The sequence below is a fragment of the Pinus tabuliformis genome, chromosome 1_1 (assembly GCF_031772625.1).
Source record: "Pinus tabuliformis cultivar Carrire ecotype Pingquan chromosome 1_1, CPIR1, whole genome shotgun sequence".
NCBI lineage: Eukaryota > Viridiplantae > Streptophyta > Pinopsida > Pinales > Pinaceae > Pinus > Pinus tabuliformis.
The window spans coordinates 221,068,854-221,089,035 of NC_142297.1; the positions used below are offsets into that span (position 1 = coordinate 221,068,854).

At 38.8% G+C, this 20,182-nt stretch overlaps 1 protein-coding gene and 1 pseudogene across 5 annotated transcripts in view; both read right to left on the reverse strand.

Annotated features, from left to right (window-relative positions):
• Positions 1 to 20,182, reverse strand: part of LOC149212335 (pre-mRNA-splicing factor ATP-dependent RNA helicase DEAH1-like) — a 425,880-nt gene that overhangs the window by 121,814 nt on the left and 283,884 nt on the right. For all 5 annotated transcript variants that reach the window (XR_016250762.1, XR_016250761.1, XM_089391822.1 and 2 more), the window contains exon 18: positions 10,487 to 10,576. Coding sequence is in view for 3 of the 5 variants with exons in the window: in XM_089391822.1 (XP_089247948.1) it covers positions 10,487 to 10,576 (90 nt within the window). In the remaining 2 variants the exon portion in view is untranslated. The remainder of the gene's footprint in view (positions 1 to 10,486; positions 10,577 to 20,182) is intronic.
• On the reverse strand, positions 4,390 to 9,228 carry LOC149212337 (dual specificity protein phosphatase PHS1 pseudogene; annotated as a pseudogene).

Below are 20,182 nucleotides of genomic sequence, written 5' to 3' on the forward strand. Positions count from 1 at the left end.
TAAATAAATAAATAAATATAAAAAATAAAAAAAAAATGTTGTATTTATCGGGCGATAATATCACCTGTTTTAAAAAACCGCGATTTTATCGTAAAATCGCGAGTGGTGCAATACTGGTCTTTAGTATCTTTCTCTTTATCTTTTAAATGTTTTATTTGTTCTAATAAATTTTTACTAAGGTTCTTTAAACGTAAAGTTTCCTTTTCTTGTTCTGATAAGTGCTTCTTGAGTTCCTTCTTTGTGACCTTAGTCTTCTTCACTTGTGCAAGTAATTTTTCAATGTGCTCCCTGAAGCAAGAGATTTCTTCATCCTTTTCCATTACTTCCTTGTAATGCATATCCGCAGGATCTTTACGTTCTTGTTGTAATGCTTTCTTGTTTTGCCAAAGCTTCGTTATTTTGCCTTTATTTTGATCTTCTAGCTGTAATTTCTCGGTACATCTGGATTACATCGTTTTGTAGGAGTGATGATGGGCTTTCAACTTGCAATGTGGATTCTGTTTTCTTCATTCCCTTATTAAATCAGCATGTTGTCGCTTATATATTGCCATTAATTGTTTTAAATCTCTTGCTATTGATTGATTTTGTACATCACTTAGACATTCGACTAAGGTAAAAGCTTTGTAACATTTTGTGCAAACCACATTTTCATTTCTGAATGACTCTTGACAATTGGAATATCCTTCTGAACAAAAAGGATATTTTGAAAAGAAACCATTTTCTTTGTGGAAATCATCTTTTTACTTCTCTTTCCTTTTTCCTTTTTGGTTTATATATTGATAAATTGGAAGAGCGGTTAAATCTGCAAGGTGGGAATGGTGTTCGGTTGGGGGAGTTTTTGATAAAGCTTCTTTTTATGTTGATGACCTTGTATTGATTGCTAAATCAGCCCAGGGATTTTAGATGGACCTATATGCCCTTGAGCATTTTTGTAAAGCAGTGGGGATGCAAGTCAATATCAGCAAGACCAAAATAATGATTTTCTCAAATAAAAAGAAGCAGAGCCAGCATACGTTCTTCTTTGAAGGCAACATTCTTGAAGAAGTAAATGAATACAAGTACCTCGGGATTGATTTCAACAACAAACTTAATTGGGAGCACTGCAGAAAGAAGATAGTTTTAGGAGGGTGGAAAGCATTATATGCTCTTCAAAACAGATGTAGAGAGGCAGAGTTATGGGATTGGAAAACAATTAAAGTGCTTTTTGGGCTCCTAGTTTGTCCAGTGATATTATATGGGTGTGAATTGTGGGCTAGCAGCATCCCTGTCTCAAAATGGAAGCAAATTGAGAAAATCTAAAAACGCTTGATCATGAGCAAGTTTAAAATAAAAAGTTTGGTTTCTTATGAGATAATGCTGAGTGAAACAGAAGCAACTTCCGTCGAAGCAATTGTTATGGTGTGTCTCATAAGGTATCTTCAGAGAATTGAGAAAATGGGAGAAGGTAGATGGGCTAAAGTTATCTTCAATGAAGGAATGAGTGAAAGAAAGAAATCGTGGATGAGATAAAACAACAAATGGATGCAAAAATGGAATATTTACATCAATGCATGTCCCACAAATAGCAAGGATTTAAAGAGTTATGTTATGGAGAAGTTTTGTAAGCATATATGGGGAAAAGAGTTGGGTAAAAAGAAGTACTATGTTCAAGAATTCAACCCCGCGTGTGATCTCCAACAAAAAGAGTACATTGGAGCTAGCATTCCATGGAGAGCAAAGATTCTTATTGCTCAATTAAGAACTAACTCGCATCAATTACGGTGTGAAACAGATCAGTGGAAAAGACCTAAAGAAGCTTGGGAAGAGCAGGTGTGTACTTTTTGCACTTCTGGGGCAGTGGAATCAAAACAAAATTATTTTGGAATGTGATGCTTTCAGAGACATCAAAGACAGTTACAGCAATAGGGTAACATCGGTTCCTTGGCATTGTCTTTTCAGTGAGGGCATTGTTAGAAGGTTGGGTCAACTCATCATTAATTTGAATAATAAGAGGATTGAACTGCAAGAGGCAAAAAGCAGGGAAGCTAGTGGTCCCATAGACTATAGCTAGTCTCGTGGATGTTAAAATTTCATTCATTTCAATGATTGACGTTATTTTTCGTCAAATGATACTTTTGACTATGAAGCTTACCTATTTTATTTTATTTTTAAACTTACTATTCCTTTAATAAACTCTTCTTCTTTTTTTCATGGTGGAATCAATAATTTCTTTTTCTTTTTATTATTGACTTTATATGTAGGTTTCTTTATTTATTCTCCCTTTTCCTTTCTTACTACAATTTTTTTTAATTATTTTTTGGAATAGCCCTTTAGAAATAATACTTGATAATACTCGAGTAGAATCTTCAGTACTCATAATTTAAATATCCTTTCGATGATACCTAAGGCCCCTATGAATTTAGTCTTCCCTTTGGTAATTTTTGGGCAATCTTAACCAAGCCATAAAATATTAATTAGCACTTCTCTTTTAATTTTTAAAACTTACTATTGATATTGTTTCATTTATACACCTTCAAATCTGAGAAAGTTCTTTAATTCTATTTATAATGCGTTTAATTATCAAGTCTACAAAACTGAAATCAAATGTGACTGCAACGCTCCCAATCATCCACTTGGAAACTCGTGTATTTGCAAAGGTCAACAGTTATTCGAATGATGGACTGTGTGTACCGATGGTAATGCAGTGGTAGTAGATGGGTTGGCAGCTGGTGTGTTGAAGTTGCAGCGGAAAGGAATTTGAACCAGCTACGGGAGTAATGGAAGACGGTGCCAAGCCGATCGGCAGCTGAAGAAATGATGCTATGGGTTGATAGTTGAAGCAACAAAACTTATAGCTTGTTGACTTTAATGTAAAAATACACAAGAGGTGTTTTGTAATTATAATTTATTATATATAAAAATGTACAAGAGATGTTGAATGTTACAATGAGGACTCGCATAGATACTAGGCAGATGTCCTTTCACGATTGGGCATGTCTTTTAGATATGCCTTTTCACCTAGGTTGCACGAAACGGGGAAACGGGTACGAGTTTCCGAAATGGGAAGCGATACGAAACGCGACCTCCCCAAATTTTGGAAACGGGGAAATGCGAATATATATATATATATATATATATATATATATATATATATATATATATATATATATATATATATATTAAGACATTTAAGAAATATGTGCAATCATAAAGCATATATGATACATTCTAAATTCTAATTTATTACATTATGATAAAATTGTCAATTGTCAATGCATAAACTATAAGTCTCTAAATTTACATCACATTTACTCATGAATGATCACATAATGAAAATAGAAATATCCAAAATCAGCCACGAGAAATTTCTAATTTCTTGTCTCGTGCTTGATTGGGAGTCTCCTCCTACATAGTCGAACGACCTTAGTGCTCTTGATTAAATAAAAGTTTCATACCCTAGTACCCTACATGCTCTTGATTATTGGGAGTCTCCACTGCATAGAGGGCTTGGTTCTCTTGATTAAATACAAATTCCATACCCTAGTACATGATAAAATCCAATGAAAACATTGCAATCCCCCCAATCCTGAAATCCTGATAAGTCTGCTGGATTTTGAGTGAGATCTAAAATTCTACTTTCTCCATATGAAATCCAATGAGGGTGAAACCACTCTCAAACATCCTAAGCCATTTCATGGTAATGTTAAAAATTTAAGTAAAAGGATGAAAATGAAAAATAAAGGAGAATATCACTTTTACTTTAAGAATTTAACATTACCATGAACTGCATATGCCTCAAACTTCCTGATGAACTGCATATCAACACAAGGGCAAAAGTTCACTTTTATAACTTTAAACAGGCATCTCGAAGCAGCTAGAAGTCACTAGCGTACCCTAAAAATAAATTAAAAAACAAATTTAAAAAAAAAAAAATTAAAAACACAAGTAAATGGTGAAACGTGGGTCGTATGGCCGTGAAACGCGTTTTCGGTCGTACTAGCCACGTTTCAGTTTCGTGAAACGTGGCAGTACGGCCAGAAACGCGTTTCATGGCCGTACCAAACACATTTCACCGTTTCGTACCAGTTTTCGTACGAAAACGTACCCCTGCACCACGTTTCCTGCAACATAGCTTTTCACTTAACTAATGACTATTTAACATAATCATTACTTGATTATTTATTTTTGCATTTATTGTTATTTATTGTTATTTTATATAATTTATATTCGTAACATTGCCCCTTCCTTCAAAAGCTTTGTCCTCAAAGCTTAACATTGACAATTTTTTTCACTTTAATCTTGAACAATTGTCTTCACTTTGCTCACATCTCTCGAGTATATATTAAGGCAGATCTCTATATATAACAGGTGACCATATATTGACCCTGTCCGTAATGTATCACCGCGAATCTAGGGACAAACACTTGACGTGGGGGCAGGAACCCCTCTTAATCGGCATGTGTAGCTACACGTCGGGGGGAAGGCACAGCAAAGAGGGACGCGGAGCAGTGTATGCAGTCGAGAATGGTGGAGTGGAAAGGCAGCGTGGATGCAACAGAACACAGGCCGCAGTAGAATGGAGTGGTGTCGTTGTGTTGATGACAGGGCACCACGAAGATCAGCTCGGAACTCTTGAACAACTTTTACTTGGTCAACACTTTCCAAAGAACAAGAATCTAAATTCCCTGCAGTTTCAGCCAAATTTTGAAAACCAAGTCTCTCCCCAAATATTTCATAAAGCAAATTTGACGAAAAACAACATTATTTAGAAGAAGCTCCACCAGCTTTGGATATTGCAATTGATTAGACGACCTTTTTCCAGCGGGAGGCCGGTGTGGAACTTTAGAATCAATTGCCACAACGTAAAAGTCACTCATATCATTTTTCAATGCCCCACACTCTACTGCATGAATATCCCCCGCAGAACCACACCAATCAGATGTGTCAGAATTGTGTGAAACAAGACCTACTTTATCAAAACCAAACCCGTTGTCCACTGAGTTAAATCTCCTTTCCCTATGAGAAACTGCAATTCCTCTGTTTCTTCGAGGCATAAATTCATATTTTTCATGTAATGAGACATCCACATTTATAAATGGAAGTTTTTATGTGAATAAAAGATTTGTCGGATTCCCACGCCATCCAAGCTGACAACAAGGCAGGCGGTCTTCATTTCAAACAACTAAATCTAGAACCAATAGCTTGCCAAGAGTTGCAGCAGTCTTTTGAGCAGCTTCTTGAGTATTAAATGCAAATGAATTGTCCAACCATGGGCAACCATGTACATACCCCATAAGTAATAAGCAACGACTCAATTCAAGGGCTTCTAGCAATTCAGTACATGTTGTTGTGCCCACCTCATCTCGCTCTGCACTTGCCATATTTCTTGGTTTCTCAACAGCATCCTTGTTACTCTGCCACTCATCCCTGGAATTATGAATAACTCTAGCTTGAGGTGTTTGGACTCCCAAACGTTTAGCAAATTCATAACCCAAGCACTTAGATTGAGTGGCCATCCTTGAGGAAGAGAACTTCATAACAGTTACTCCCTCCTTTGAATAACTGGAGTTTTCTTCAGTGACTTCAAACAGTGCAACGAAAACAACTCCACCTGAATTAATTGTAACCTCTAAGGGTTTGTTCAATTCATCCTCTGAATGTCCCGTGTTGTTCGTATTGTCGTTCGAAACGACTAAGATGCGAGCCAACTATTGGACGGGGATCCTCTCCACAGGGCTGCTATTTTTTATTTGTCTATGCAGCACCTGAATGTCGCGCATTACTCTAAAACGAGCAATTTCATGAAAACACACTTCTCTAATAGCATTGCGACTACCTGCTAAAGCATTCGCAATCCCAGTGCCAAAGCCAAATGTGAATGGTGTATTCTCTTCACCATACAAATTTCTATTTTCATTTAATCTTCTTGATATTCTTCTTGCAGTTCTACTTCCATACTCATTATCATTGGAATTTCCATTTCCAATTAATCTTCTTGATCTTCTTCCACTTGTGTTGTTATCGTTGTCATCACTCTCATAATTACTATTATTATTGCGCAATACGGGAGAGGGCGCAGCAGGACGATGAGCAAAGTCACTTGTGTTACCGAAATTTTTGTTCTCGTTGAGCCTTAAAGTTATTTTTCTACTTTTGTTGGGCCTCCGATTATTGGACAGTAAGTGGGAGGAAGGATTTGGAGGATTAGCAAGACTTAAGTCGTTGGAATTTATTGGGCAGTAAGAAAGAGGAAGGAATAGGAGGGTTGGGAGGACTCAAAGAATTATTGTTGTTTCCATCTTCATCATCATCAATGTCTTCTTCAGCGTCTTCCTCATTATTATGATATTGTTCATCTTCTTGTTTCTCAAGATAGTCCTAATCCACATCGAAATCAACTTCTTCTGGATCCTCATCTTGATTGATATCATTTTCATACTCATCATTATCTAGTACATCTTCATTTTCATTATCATCATTCTGATCAAAATCTTCTTCTTCTGCTCACCTTGTTTTGTTTCTTCACCGTCACTATCATCTTCCTTATTATGGATTTTTGCATAACTTTTCTTAAAACATGTTGTAATTTTTGCACATGATTTTTCTAATCGTTGAAATGCTTCTTGAATTTTACTAAATTGCTCAATGAATTCAGGACATAAATGTAATGGCATATTGTGCGGTGGATAACATTCAAGGACTCACATGGTTATATTGTGTGGCGGATAACGTTCGAAGACTCGCATGGCTCTGGTACCACTGAAGCAACAAAACTTACAGCTTGCTGACTTTAATGTAAAAACACACAAGAGGTATTTTGTAGTAATAATTTATTATATATAAAAATGTACAAGAGATGTTGAATGTTACAATGAGGACCCGCATATATACTAGGCAGGGGTCCTTTCACGATTGGACATGTCTTTTACACATGCCTCTTCACTTAACTAATAATTATTTAACATAATCACTACTTGATTATTTTTACATTTATTTATATTTATTGTTATTTTATATAATTTATATTTGTAACAATGGTGCTCACTGGGTAACGTCGGATAATTGCTACCACTAGGGCACAGAAGATGGCAAACAGATGAAACATAACAGTTCGACGGATGATAGAATGGCTGGTTGCAGCGGCAGAGATGTGGTCGTGGGGCTGCGTGCGACAGAAGAATCCACGGTCTGGGCGTCTCCAGGGTGGCGTTAGGCGGCGGAAGACCACAGTGTAGCTCAACGTCGATGTTGTTGGTTTGTGCAACCCGACGTAGATGAATATGTGGTTCCAGCATCGTGGGGCAGAAAATTTGTGGGCAGCAGTGGACAGGTATTGCGGGGGCTTCTTGCAACAGGAGACGTGGTGGTGTGTTGCACATCGGCGAACGACACCCTGCATGGCGTGGGTGGCAACTCGGCAATGGCATTGTCTAGAGGTTGCAGCGTTGGACGAGAATGGCGGCGGGCCTCGGTGTTTGTTTTTGGGCACGGCTCTGGCTACTCTAGGTTGGCTACGACTGCGGTGTTGTTATTTTTTTCTTTTCTTTTTTTGTTTTTGTTGTTAATATATATTTCTTTTTTAATTATTTTTTTAACTCTTTTTTTTTTCAATGATATATATATATATATATATATATATATATATATATATAATTTTTCTCTTTCTTTTCCTTTTTTTTAATTATTTCTTTCTTTTCTTTTCTTTTTTTAATTTTTTAATGGCCCAAGGCCTCAGGCAAAATGGAGAATCTCCAAAAACTTGTAGCGAAACACTTGAATTGCAACAACAATAACGTTGACAAAGAGTCAATGGCCAAGGACGTGGATCAGGGAGCGCGGCTCTGTGCAGCAGTGGAGCGACCAGAGAATCGAACAACTCTGATACCAAATGGAACGAACAGTGTTCGATCTTCAAGTTAAAATACTCCAGAAGTCTTGGAATATGTAAATCTCCATTGAGATACAAGAATATATAAATATTAAAAAGTATGAATGAGAATGATAATTACAAATGAGAGTGAGGCCCTGCTTAGACATGCCCATTTAGACAAGCCTCTTCAGTACTAATTACTAACAAACTAATCATTATTACAATTATCATCATTATTTATATTTATATTATTTATATATATTGTATTCATAACACATAACCAAAATAGCACCAAGTGCAATCCATCTCTAAACCAAAAATAAATCAACAAACAAGCTCCACATGGCCTCTAGCATCCAAAAAAAATCATGCTACGACAAATACCTACATATCACCAAAATCAATTGCCTATATTGGGATCTTCGTTGTCAGCCTCTTACTCACATAAACAATCATTAAGTCCTAATGTACCACCTTTATTTATTTCACATCTTAGGATATAGTTTTTATCCTAGGTATGTTTCTAGAGTTTCTAGATCCTATTTTCTCTCATCCATGTTTATCTCTTTCGTGAGGTGTCAAGGTGAAAACATATGAGGCGGTTTCATCATTGTATTATATATTTGTATCGTTGGAAGATGAATATTGTGATATGAGTGATTGAGGCTTGAGGCCTTTTCCACCCAGTTTCTTGTCTCTGATATTATTATTTTGTATTCATATATTTCTTCAATTGGTATCAGAGCCTTAGGGCATCGGCTTCCTCCTTTCTTGGCTGCCTTCGTGTTGACCACTGGCCGTTGTTGCTTCCGCAGCACCATCTTTCTGCTGCCCCTATTCATAGCTCGATCAAATTGCTCAGCATTGCTTGCAGCTGTTGCGTGTGCTCATAATAGCTTATAGTACCAGATTTGTGAGTCGATTTTTTATTCAAAGCGGTCGGCTCTCCATTTTATGACAGTGGTCTAGGCATTTTTTATGCATTTCAAGGTGGGATGCATGACTATGGTGAAGAATTTAATTAGTGGACCAAAGCCAGAGGAAGACCTGCGCGTAGAGATCTATGCGTGAAGCAGCATTGGAGGATTGTGCATGAATAAACTGTGTGGGCATTGTGGAAGCCATGGATCTGGCACTTATACACTGAGCATTGCAGAGCATAAATTTATATAGCTGAGATCTGTAGCGAAGATCACTACCGGAATCTGCCAATACTAGAGCTCTTGACTATGTCAAAAACCAGCAATGGCGCTCTCGGCCATGAGAAGGATCAGCATAAATTCCCTAACAAAAAAAACAATACAGCCACTTTTCTGTTCCTGCATTTCTGTTTCAGGAGCATCACACTCTGCAGAAAAATCATGCTCAAGCAAATACATCTACATTAAAGCTTAGTGAATTTTATGATCTCTTTCCTAAGTCTAACTTAGGAAAAGCACATTAAATAATTTATTAATTAATGTTGGCTAATGGACTAAGGTTTTCTAATGAAAAGTAAATTGATTCATTTTAGTGAGTTAGATCTAATCTCTATCATTGATCTCAAGTGAGGCTTAGGATCTTATTCTAGCCATTCATCACTTAGGAGATCGAGGGTTTGAGATCCAACTCAAAGAGAAATTATAAAAGAAGCCTAAGAGAGGTGAAAGCCATACCGAATTATTGGAACAGCGGATTTCACAAGAGGAGTGAGAGACTCGAGACAAAGGGGAGACGAAATGTTAGGTGGAAATTCGAGTGAGAGCATGAATTTTGCAGGTGGAGCACACAAGTGAAGGGCCAAGATTTACTTGGAATTTGGGGTTGAGAGTGTGAAGAAAACATGGAGAGGCCGAGAGGGTTGAGAGTCGAGACTGAGTTTGAGCAAGTGTTCCGCAAGTGTGGGGAGGCCAAGAGGGTTGAGGCCACATGAGTGGAGGGGCCAAGCAGCTTCAGGAGAACCGAACTTGTCAGAGACATAGCTAAATAGCAGGACAAATTTCTGGGAACTGATTTTGTCAGGTTCCATTAGCTGTATTTTTTATGTATTCTACGAGAGTCATTTTCTCTGTTAACGGAACCCTTAATTTTTCTGAGTAATAAAAAGTGAAGGAAAATTTTGTTGTGTTTATAATTGATTTCTATTTAAATTCCCAGTGCAAAATATTTAAGTTAAAATACCAGTGTACTTTTATTCAGTAGTTCTTCAGAAAAATAATTTACTGGGTGAATATATTTTTTGGGCATAAAATAAATAGCCAGGAATTAAATTCAGATATGGTGCTGCAAAATTTATCAGGGTATGTAACAGTAAATCAGTATGCCACCAATAAGCACAGACCATTACTTAATTTTCAGCACATGAACACAGTCAAAAATTGTTCTAATTATCACCTTCTTCAACCTATAGGTTGCTCCATTTCATAACATCTATTGTAAATTGGCGAGATTTGTTTTTTTTTCAAGTCCCAAAATATCAACCCAGCCATTGATTCATCTCTCTCTAGCGAGTGGAGAATAGCATTGAAAACCAGCCTTATCAAAGAACATTTTCATTTTCAAATATTCTTGTTTCTACACAAAGTTGCTACTAGTTATTCTCATTTGCTACAGTGACGAGCTGAAAGAAACTTGCTTAATAAGAGAAAAACATCGCACCTTCCCTCGTTTTGTATAACCGGCTTCATGAAGATATTGAGGTATCTGTGTTGTCTTCCCTGAGCCAGTCTCTCCAACAATGACAAGAATCTGAAAATGAAAAAAACGCACTTAGGAATATCCAACTCTTATTTTTAGCCAGCAGCTTTCTGCTAAACATCTACCAACAATATCCCCTTGAACAGAAAGAAACCATTCCAAGTCGATGGAATTTTTATTTTCCCGTTCCTTTCATGAAAACAATTGCAGGGAAATTGGCATGAAAGATGCAATTACATTTCACACACAAGCCATATAAAATATAAACAGTAATGTTGAAGACACAATCTACAAGTTTCTAGCATCTGAAAACCTTGACTATAATAGTGAACTTGAGAAGTAACTACATAATAGTGAAGTAACACTATCGGGCTCTCACTTCATATCTGAGTTGTGTCTATCAGCAGTAAAAAAACTCTAAAAGTCAAGTAATACATACAAGATTACAACCATTTGTTAAGGTTACAAAGAGAGTCCCAAGTATTACCAGATTTTTATCAGTTTTTCATTTCCTTCTAGACTATACAAGTAGAATTAAAACTTCCTTATCCCAATTTGTTTAGTCAATCCATAATTTCATATCCACTCTTCATGAGTAGCCACAAGACATCACTTCGCACACTCAGAAATAGTGGAGGAGCAACCAATGAGCTACAGTGTTAATATAAAGTTAATGCTAATATACAGTATTAAATGAGCATGTCTCTACTAACATGTTAGTAATATAAAATGGCATAAAAGATAATGATAACAAATACAGTTAAAGTTACTTAGGCAGTGAGACCACCTTAACTGTTTTATATTACTAGATATTAGTGTATGATGAGATAGGGCAGAGAGTATTACCAGTGTTGTTAAAATCGCGATAAAATCGCGATTTTATCGGAAAATCGCGATTTTTTCATCTTGCCGATCAAATCGCGATTTTTATACGAAAAAATCGCCTACTTTTTTTTTTGACGATTTTTACTGAAAAAATCGCGCTTTTTTCAAAAAATCGCGATTTTTTCGAAAAAAAGCGCGATTTTTAACGAAAAAATCGTGGGGGCTCAGGACAGCATAGTTTTATAACTTTTTTTGGGTTTTTTCATGCAATGTTTTTTGAAAGAAACAAATAATTTTTGAGTGGGGTAGCTTAATGATCAAGTCTAGGCCCTAGTATGGATATGCTATTCATGGTAATGTTAAATTCTTAAAGTAAAAGTGACATTCTCCTTAATCTTCATTTTCATCCTTTTACTTAAATTTTTAACATTACCATGAAATGACTCAGGATGTTTGAGAGTGGTTCCAGCCTCATTGGATTTCATATGGAGAAAGTAGAATTTTAGATTTCAATTAAAATCCAGCAGACTTATCAGTTTTTCAGGATTTCAGGATTGGGAGATTGTAATGTTTCCAAGTGACACCACCTGCCCGGGCTACCCCTGCCACCAGTAGAGGACGTGGTCTACCTCCTATAGCTCCTACTTCTAGTTCTTCAACGTCTAGATCACATCAGACTCCACTGCCATTTCCACCTGCACGGGCACCAGCATCTACATCTAGAGGGAAAGGGAAAGCTGTGGCATTTTCTCGCAAGAGGGGCAGAGGAAATCAATAGGATTAGACTTTCATTTTATTGTATATGACATTATGACATGATGAGATACATTATCATATTTTTTGTTGATATTTTGAGGCTGAGTTGGGACTTACTATTCAGGACATGATTCAATGTTATGTGTGATTTTAGCGCTAGAAATGATATTAAACATCTTATATATTAGTTTTTTTATCATATTTATGTGTCAATGTATTTATTTTATGTTGTAGATGGTTTAGATATTAAAAAAATTGAAAAAAAATGAATATTTTTGTGCCAAACGATTTTTTCCCGCTTTTTTCCGATTTTTTCCCGATTTTAACGATTTTTTCCGCTTTTTTCTCGGCGCCGATTAAATCCCGATCGCGATGTGTGCAACACTGAGTATTACATGTAGTACTGTAAATGATGCAATACATGTAAAACATGACGATACATTGTCATGGATGTTCTTGGCTAGCCTAAACCTAGCTAACCTTAGAGTGTATCTACATTATAATGTGCTTGTTTTCATGTCCGTATGCAGTTCTAAAATCTTAAGGAAAATATTCAAACACAATAACATTGCCAATTATCTTCTATCTGCCATTTTAAACATAGAAAGTATTCCCCGATACAGACATCTTAAGACACGAATAAATATTCCAACCTTACAGTTGATTTGTATATAGTTCAACCTCCATATCTTTCTTGAAGAAGCCGTTCTTAATTGTCAATCTATAAAGAATATGGAAAAAATCTACAAATTAACCAATAGAAAACAGCGCCCTCTATTTTACAAGAAGTAGCTTAAAGGATAAAGAGAACATCTTCATAAAGAATTAAAGTAACAAAAAATTAAAAACTGAAGCTGGAATTTAATTATAGTCCATTGAGTGACCAGTCAATCGCTGAAACACAAAGACAGATTGGCAAGAAATAGCCAGCATAGATGTACCTTATGCATCTCCAAAGTGAAAAGGCCCAATACACACAATTAGAATGTTATGAAGAAAATATATATAAAATAATACAAATAAATGTAAACAATAAAAATAATAAATGATGATTAATTAACTAGCAATCAGTTAATGAAGAGGTATGTCCCTAGGGACATGACCGTTGGTGAAGATGTATATGGCTATATAAGCAGGCCCTCACCCTCATTTGTAATCATCTCACTTCAAATTTCACTAAGCCATTCTGGAACAGCAACAGAAATTGCAAGTAATGATGATTCTTCATCCTTCCTAGACAAAGCATCTGGTACTACGTTGTTCTTCTTTTTCTTATGTAATATATCCACGTTGAAGGCAGCAATTTTTTCAATCCACTTTTGTTGTTTTGTGGATAGTGTTTTCTGTTGGAGAAGGTGTTGAATGTTAGGATATTCCAACACAAAGGAAATAGTCAAGTATAACTTGGTCTAGTGTAGAGTTAGGTAAAGTGTGTTTCTTTACTTTGTACTTTTGTAACCTAGAATCTGACGGTCACGATATGTTCTAGACATGAAGTGATCCGACGGTTCATTCTCTCCTCTGTATTACCGACACTTAATCCATGACTTAACACCCGATTGGTCCATGATCTCTATTTAAAGAGCATGGAGGGTCATTTGTAACATGACCGTTCATGAGAGAAGCTTATGTAAATTTTCTTTGTTTTACACTAATAAAATGCCTAAAGTGATCGCGTTGGCTCAGGCCGTGGACTGTTTCCCTCTTTGAGGGTTTTAACCACGTCAAGAATACTGGTGTACTGATCCGTGATCTGTTTGTGAGCGGTGTCCCTTGATTTTCTATCTAAGGAACTTACCCTATAAATTCCTACATGATATCAGAGCTATTTGAGGGCCACATCCGTTGGTGATCCAAATCCAAAGTCGGTACAACAGCATCCGACTGTCATTTCCTAAATCTACATGGTATCAGAGCTATTTGAGGGCCGCATCCGTTGGTGATCCAAATCCGAAGTCGGTACAACTGCATCTGACTGTCATTTCCTAGATCTATTGTTTCTGACCGCTTTCGGGCCGAGAGGATTGCTCTATTGTGTTAGGAGCATCTGTTCCAGTGAGGAACCCCTTTCGTTTCACACAAAAAGGTTTTCAGTAGCCCTAGCTACGTCATTTTTAAGATCTGAAGGTATACAGTCTTTATTTCCAGTTTTAGTTATTTATCTCTCTATTTATTTCGGTTTATTTATCTCTCCGTTTTTATTACTGAATCTATACCTTTCATTTCTGCGTATGCTCTTTGCCCCACGACTTTGTGCGATCTGGGCAAATCAGAAATAGAAAGGAAGGATTTTTCTCATGCGTATGCTCTTTTCAGTCGCGCCTTAGTGTGATCTCGGAAAATCAAAAACATTGAGGAAAATATTTAGTTTCCAGGCGAAATCTAACTTTAAGCAGTAAGGCTTGTTTTTTTTGCATGCTCGTTTTGGGTTGTGTGGTTTTTTTTGTTTTGTAGGCAAAAAGGTGTTTTTCAAGTAAGCACGCACCCCAAAGCTTCAGTGAGTAATAAAAAAAAAACTGTAGAAATTTCTAAGTCTAACCCGTTAGAAATTCTTCTTGTACTATTTGGTTTATTTCACCTACTTGTTTAATTACTTAACAATTTATTTAACCATATAAATACTGAAAATAAACACAAGTACAATCTCAACCATCTATAGATCATCAACTAAAAGAATAGACAAACACACAAGGGACATCGTTATTTTTGGACAATTGTCCCCAGAAAAACCCAACTTGGGAAAACCGGTGCAGCAGTTCTGAGGGTTTTATTATTAAGCAGCTTTTCTTGAGTACAATTGGATGCCAAACTGGCTCACCCGACAGAGAAATCAATCTGGCAGTAAGACCTCTTTTCGGAAGCAGATATTCGGGAAGTCTGCTCCACGAAAATATCTACAACGCCTCTTTGAGGCTCTTCGTCACCCCTCCTGGCCTCTGCTTCAGCCTAGAACCCTCTGCGTCAGCCTGGAACTCTTTGTGTCAACCCTCTGATGCTTTGTGCAGGTTCTCTAGCCCTCTACGTCACTCACGCAGGCCCTCTGGCCCTCTGCGCAGTCCTTCTGGCCCTCTGTGTGGCTCTTGTTGGCTTTGTGTAGCTTTCTCTGCCTCCGCGTTGGTCCTTCGACACTATCTCTGCCTCTCTGCTATGCACTCACTGCCCCTCGCTGCAACAAATCACTAGTTCGAATTTTCTCAGCAAACTCCGCTCCAGAAAATCAAACTGACTGATCAACTTAGTGTATCTCCAACTGACCCTCAAGCCTCCTCTTATAATTTTTCTGTTGAGTCTTCAACGACTAAGACTAGATTTGGCTTGATCCATGTCATTTAGAACTTTCTCACCCAGTTTTATATTAATACCCATTAATATTTTTATTTTCCTAAGTTTAGACTTAAGAACGCATTAAAAATATTATTTTTTTAATATCTCTCTAACCGGGTGGAATTTCGCCAAACCATTTCTGGGTCTTGGAGATCTCATGTGCTTTAACCTCTCCACCAATTTTCATGGCTAGAGCACATCCAATGCTACCCAAAATCAACACTCCTTCTTAGTGAGGAATGTGCTCTAGTAATGCTCCACCACTGAACATCACTCTGATCATCCGGCACTAGTACCTGTGTTGATGTTTGGCCTTGCTGCCATAGTTTTAAAAACTGGCCTAGTTAACCGGTTATCGGACTAACCGGCCGATTAGCAGGCCCACTGGTTGGAACCGGTGAAAAAACCCTGTTTAATAAGCTGTGTGGTGGAAAATTTGACCTAACTGGTCCTAACCAGTCCTAAACCAGCCGGTTACCTGCCATGCCCACTGAGGACCCACAGTGCGGCTTTTCCAAGGTAGTTTAGGGGTTTTAGAGGGAAATTAAGGGTGCTTTCCCTCCAAAAACACCCTCTCCAAGCCTTTAAGGAACAAAAACGGTTAAATGATCTTGTTTTCGTGCAATACAACCTTCGACTGAGGAGGAACCAAATGATGAACAAAGCACCTGATCTAGATCCCATTGTGTTGGATGATATTGATCCAACATCAGAATGGGTGGAGACTGAACATCCTGTGTTTGAGGCTGATTTTGATATTGACATGGCTTTAGCAGGGATGAAGCAAATTTTGTGGCGGCATCAGAACCAAGATCAGTAGCGGCATCAAGGAAAGGCAAAGAACCAATGGAAGGCACTAGTCGTGCAGGTCGACAAACTCGTGCTTCCATTAGGTCCACTTCTATTGTTATTGGTGGCATTGCTACTGAGGTTGCAGATCAGGCTGAGGCATCCTCAGACTCTGAACCAGATGATGTCTATGTAGCTCCTGATGATGATCCTATGGCTAGTAGTGGTGATGAACTTGATGATTGATCATGTGTACACTGTAGTCTTGTAGTAGGCCAAACGCCTCATAGCTTGCAGCATTGTTTTTGGACTTTATAGGCCATTTAAAGCCTCATTGCTTATGTATTTTGCTATTTTGTCGATGACATGTATTGCACTCGGTGCCATTTCGATATATTCACCTTTACATGGTATATAAGCAAACTTTGCATATTTTGTCTCTATTGGCTTGGAATCATGGTTTTAAATCTTAAAAATAGTTTTGTTTCATTAAAAATTAACTATTTAATGTATTTTTCTAAAACCGGTTCGTTTAGACCAAACCAGTCCCGGTTAGACCAGTTCCGGTCGGTAAACCAGTTCATTAGGTGGACTAGTCCGGTCACCGGTTCGGCGTTCCGGTTTTAAAAACATTGCTTGTTGCCTAACATCATCTGCACCACTGCCTCTTGTACTACTGCCCATGGCTCTACCACTGCCACTGCTACATCTGTACTGCAGCTACCTCTGCATCCGTGTTGCTGCTGGTCCTTTCTCCCAACACTGCATTTGCACTGCATCCCTCTTTCATCATGCTGCATCGTGTTGCCCATAGCACTACCACTACTAATGCTGCACTGCAACTCAGTTACTAAGACGATGGTAACTGATCTACCCAACTACTGACATCCTTGACAGGCTAGAAGCCCTCCTGAGGCTGAAGCTCTCTCTGTTGTTATCTTGTGCTCCCTCTGCTACCTCTGCGTTGTTGCAACAACTTTGTGCCTCTCGCACCGCTGCAAACACCTATGTGCCTTCTTGCACTGCTGCAACATCCTTTGTGCCTCTCACATTGCTGCAACCCCCACTGCACTGGTCCAGATCCCTGCACTCTAGCACTGCTCTGTCGCTCCATCCGCATCTGGCTTCTACCAACATCCGTCATCTTGCTACTACCTCTCGGGGCTCCCATAGTCGAATATGATCCAAGAGTTTGGGTAACTCAAGGATCCTGCTCCACATCTTCTGTAGTCCTCCTGACTACAACTTGATGTCTCCCCACCTCTTCTCTAGAGGTACATGAGCACTCATGGCACAATCGTCATCAGTCTCTACCTCCTTCTCCGCCTTAGCCGGCGTTGCCTTGGAGTCAGAAGCCTCTCCCTTATTCTTCTTCCTGGGACACTGGGTTGCATAATGGCCCAGCTCCCCACAATGGAAGCACTTTATCTTGGAGATGTCCTTCTTCTTCCTCTTCCCTTGTTGTCCCGCAGATGCCAGAGCCGCATCCTCTTCCTCCTCTTTCTTGATTCGACCTCCTTTGCTGCTACTTCCTGCCTTGGTCAACCGTCTGATCTCTTCTTGGCAAAGAGCTACCCACAATTCTTCCCATCCTGGAAGAGTCGCTCTGCCCAAAATGCTTTGGACGAATGTCTCCCACTCCTCAAAGACTGCGTTCAGGGCGGTCCTCACCATTAACTCCTGATCCGGCGTGGCCCCTATGGAAGTAAGTTGGTCCCGAATCTCCTGCAACTTGCTGAGGAATAGATCTATCTGCTCCCCCTTCTGCATCTGATACGACCGCAACTGATTCTCCAGTAGCATCTTCCTCTGCACGGAAGTGCCTTGATACAATGTCGTCAAGGTATCCCACATTTCCTTTGCTGTATTCTTCTCGGCAATATGCTGAACTACATGATCCTTGACCCCATCAAGGATTATGCACTTTGCCTTGGCCATTGCATCCTCATACCTTTCGTTATCAGCTAGGTCGACTAGGATAGCCACGGTTCTCAAGGCAAAGGCCTTGATGCGATGTCTATCCAAAACAGACAAGATCCTGGCCTTCTAGATGACAAAGTTGGATGCTCCGTCCAACCTGTCCTAATCCCTCAGTTTGTTCATTGCCATCTCTGCTCTTCTCTTCGACTCCCTCTGAGTCTCTACTTCCCTCCTAGAAGTTCTCTTCTAGACACCCCCTGAGTCTCGATCTCCCTCTTGGAAATCCTCTCCTAGACTTCCTCTGAGTCTGATTTCCCTCCTGGAAATCCTTTTGCCAACAGTCAAATTGCACCTCTCCGATCTCCTTTGCACCTGCAACACTGATCTGGATTTCTTGGCTAGAAATCCACCTAGGTAGCAACTCCTTCTACCTTGGTTATGTCCAGTTAGGTATTGTTCTGCTTCGACAACAACAGCACCCCACCAGCTTCACAATCCGCTATCTGCGCACAGCTCCCTAGGCCCCAATAGTTGAAGAAACTAAGCCTCTTAGCTCTGCGCAATCCCGGCAAGGCTGAATCGCTCCTCTGGCTAATTGCGTCACTCCTACCTGGCTGAGCAGGATTGATGTGATTCTCCGTGAGCCTCTTCTACCTCTCACTGCTTCTGACTTGGCCCTCTCTCTGGCTCGAACTGATGACACAAACCCTCTGCATCACTTCTCTGCTGCTTTTTGCTTAGGAACAACTTTTGTCACTTGGGATAGTTGTTTTTGCTGCAAATTTTCTGATTTAGTTGGTGCCTTCAGCTCTCTTATGATCTGCAACGCTCTGATACCATGTAGAATTTCTAAGTCTAACCTGTTAGAAATTCTTCCTGTACTGTCTGGTTTATTTCACCTACCTGTTTAATTACTTAATAAGTTATTTAACCATATAAATATTGAAAATAAACACAAGTACAATCTCAACCATCTACAGATCATCAACTAAAAGAATAGACAAACACACAAGGGACACCGTTATTTTTGGACAATTGTCCCCAGAAAATTCCAACTTGAGAAAACCAGTGCAACACTGCAACAACTGATTTACTTTTCTTACTTATATCATAAGTTATTCATGAAATTACTTCAACAAACATTAAAATAAATATTGTTGCAGATATCACACCACAATATAGAAACAAAAATATGCACACATTGACACAGTTATTTTGGACTAATGTACCCGGAAAAACCCAATGTGGGAAAACCAGTGCAGCAAGGGAGGATTTTATTATTCAGCAATTTTCTTGTACAACAGGGTGCCAAACTGGCTTACCCACAGATAGACAAACTTCCAACACTTTTCTAAACCCAATGTAGGCCCTACTAACCTCTGTTACAGCCTGAAACCCTCTGCATCAGCCTTAAACCCCTTGCGTCAGCCTACTGAGGATCTGCGCAGCCTCTCTGGGCTTTTGCGTCACTCCTGTAGCCTCTGTGTGGATGACGCAAGCCCTTATGGCTCTACGCAGCCTCTGCTGCCTCTGTGTGGCTTCCTCTGGCTCTGCCTCTGCTTCTTCTGCGCTGATCTGCCGTCTCTCTATTCCGTACTTGATGCCTCCTAACCGCTCTCCAGACCACTGGTTCAATTTCTCAGCAAACCCCGCTCCAGAAATTGAACTAACTAGTCTCCCTCAGTGTGTTCTCCAAGTGCCCCTCAAGCCTCCTCTTATATTTTTTCTGTTGACATCTCAATGGCCGAGATTAAGTCCCTAATCAATGGCTAAGATTAGATCTGGCTTGATCCATGTCTTTTGGACCATTCTAACACAGATTCATATTAATACACATTAATATTTTATTTTCCCAAAGTTTAGACTTAGGGACTACATTAAAAATATTAATTATTTTAATATCTTTTGATCTGTTTAGAATCTTCCCAAACCCTTTATGGGTATTGGAGATCTTATGTGCCCCAACCTCTCCACCAAATTTCGTGGCTAGAGCACATTCGATGCTACCAGAATCAACAAGCACCCCACCAGCTTCAGAATCTG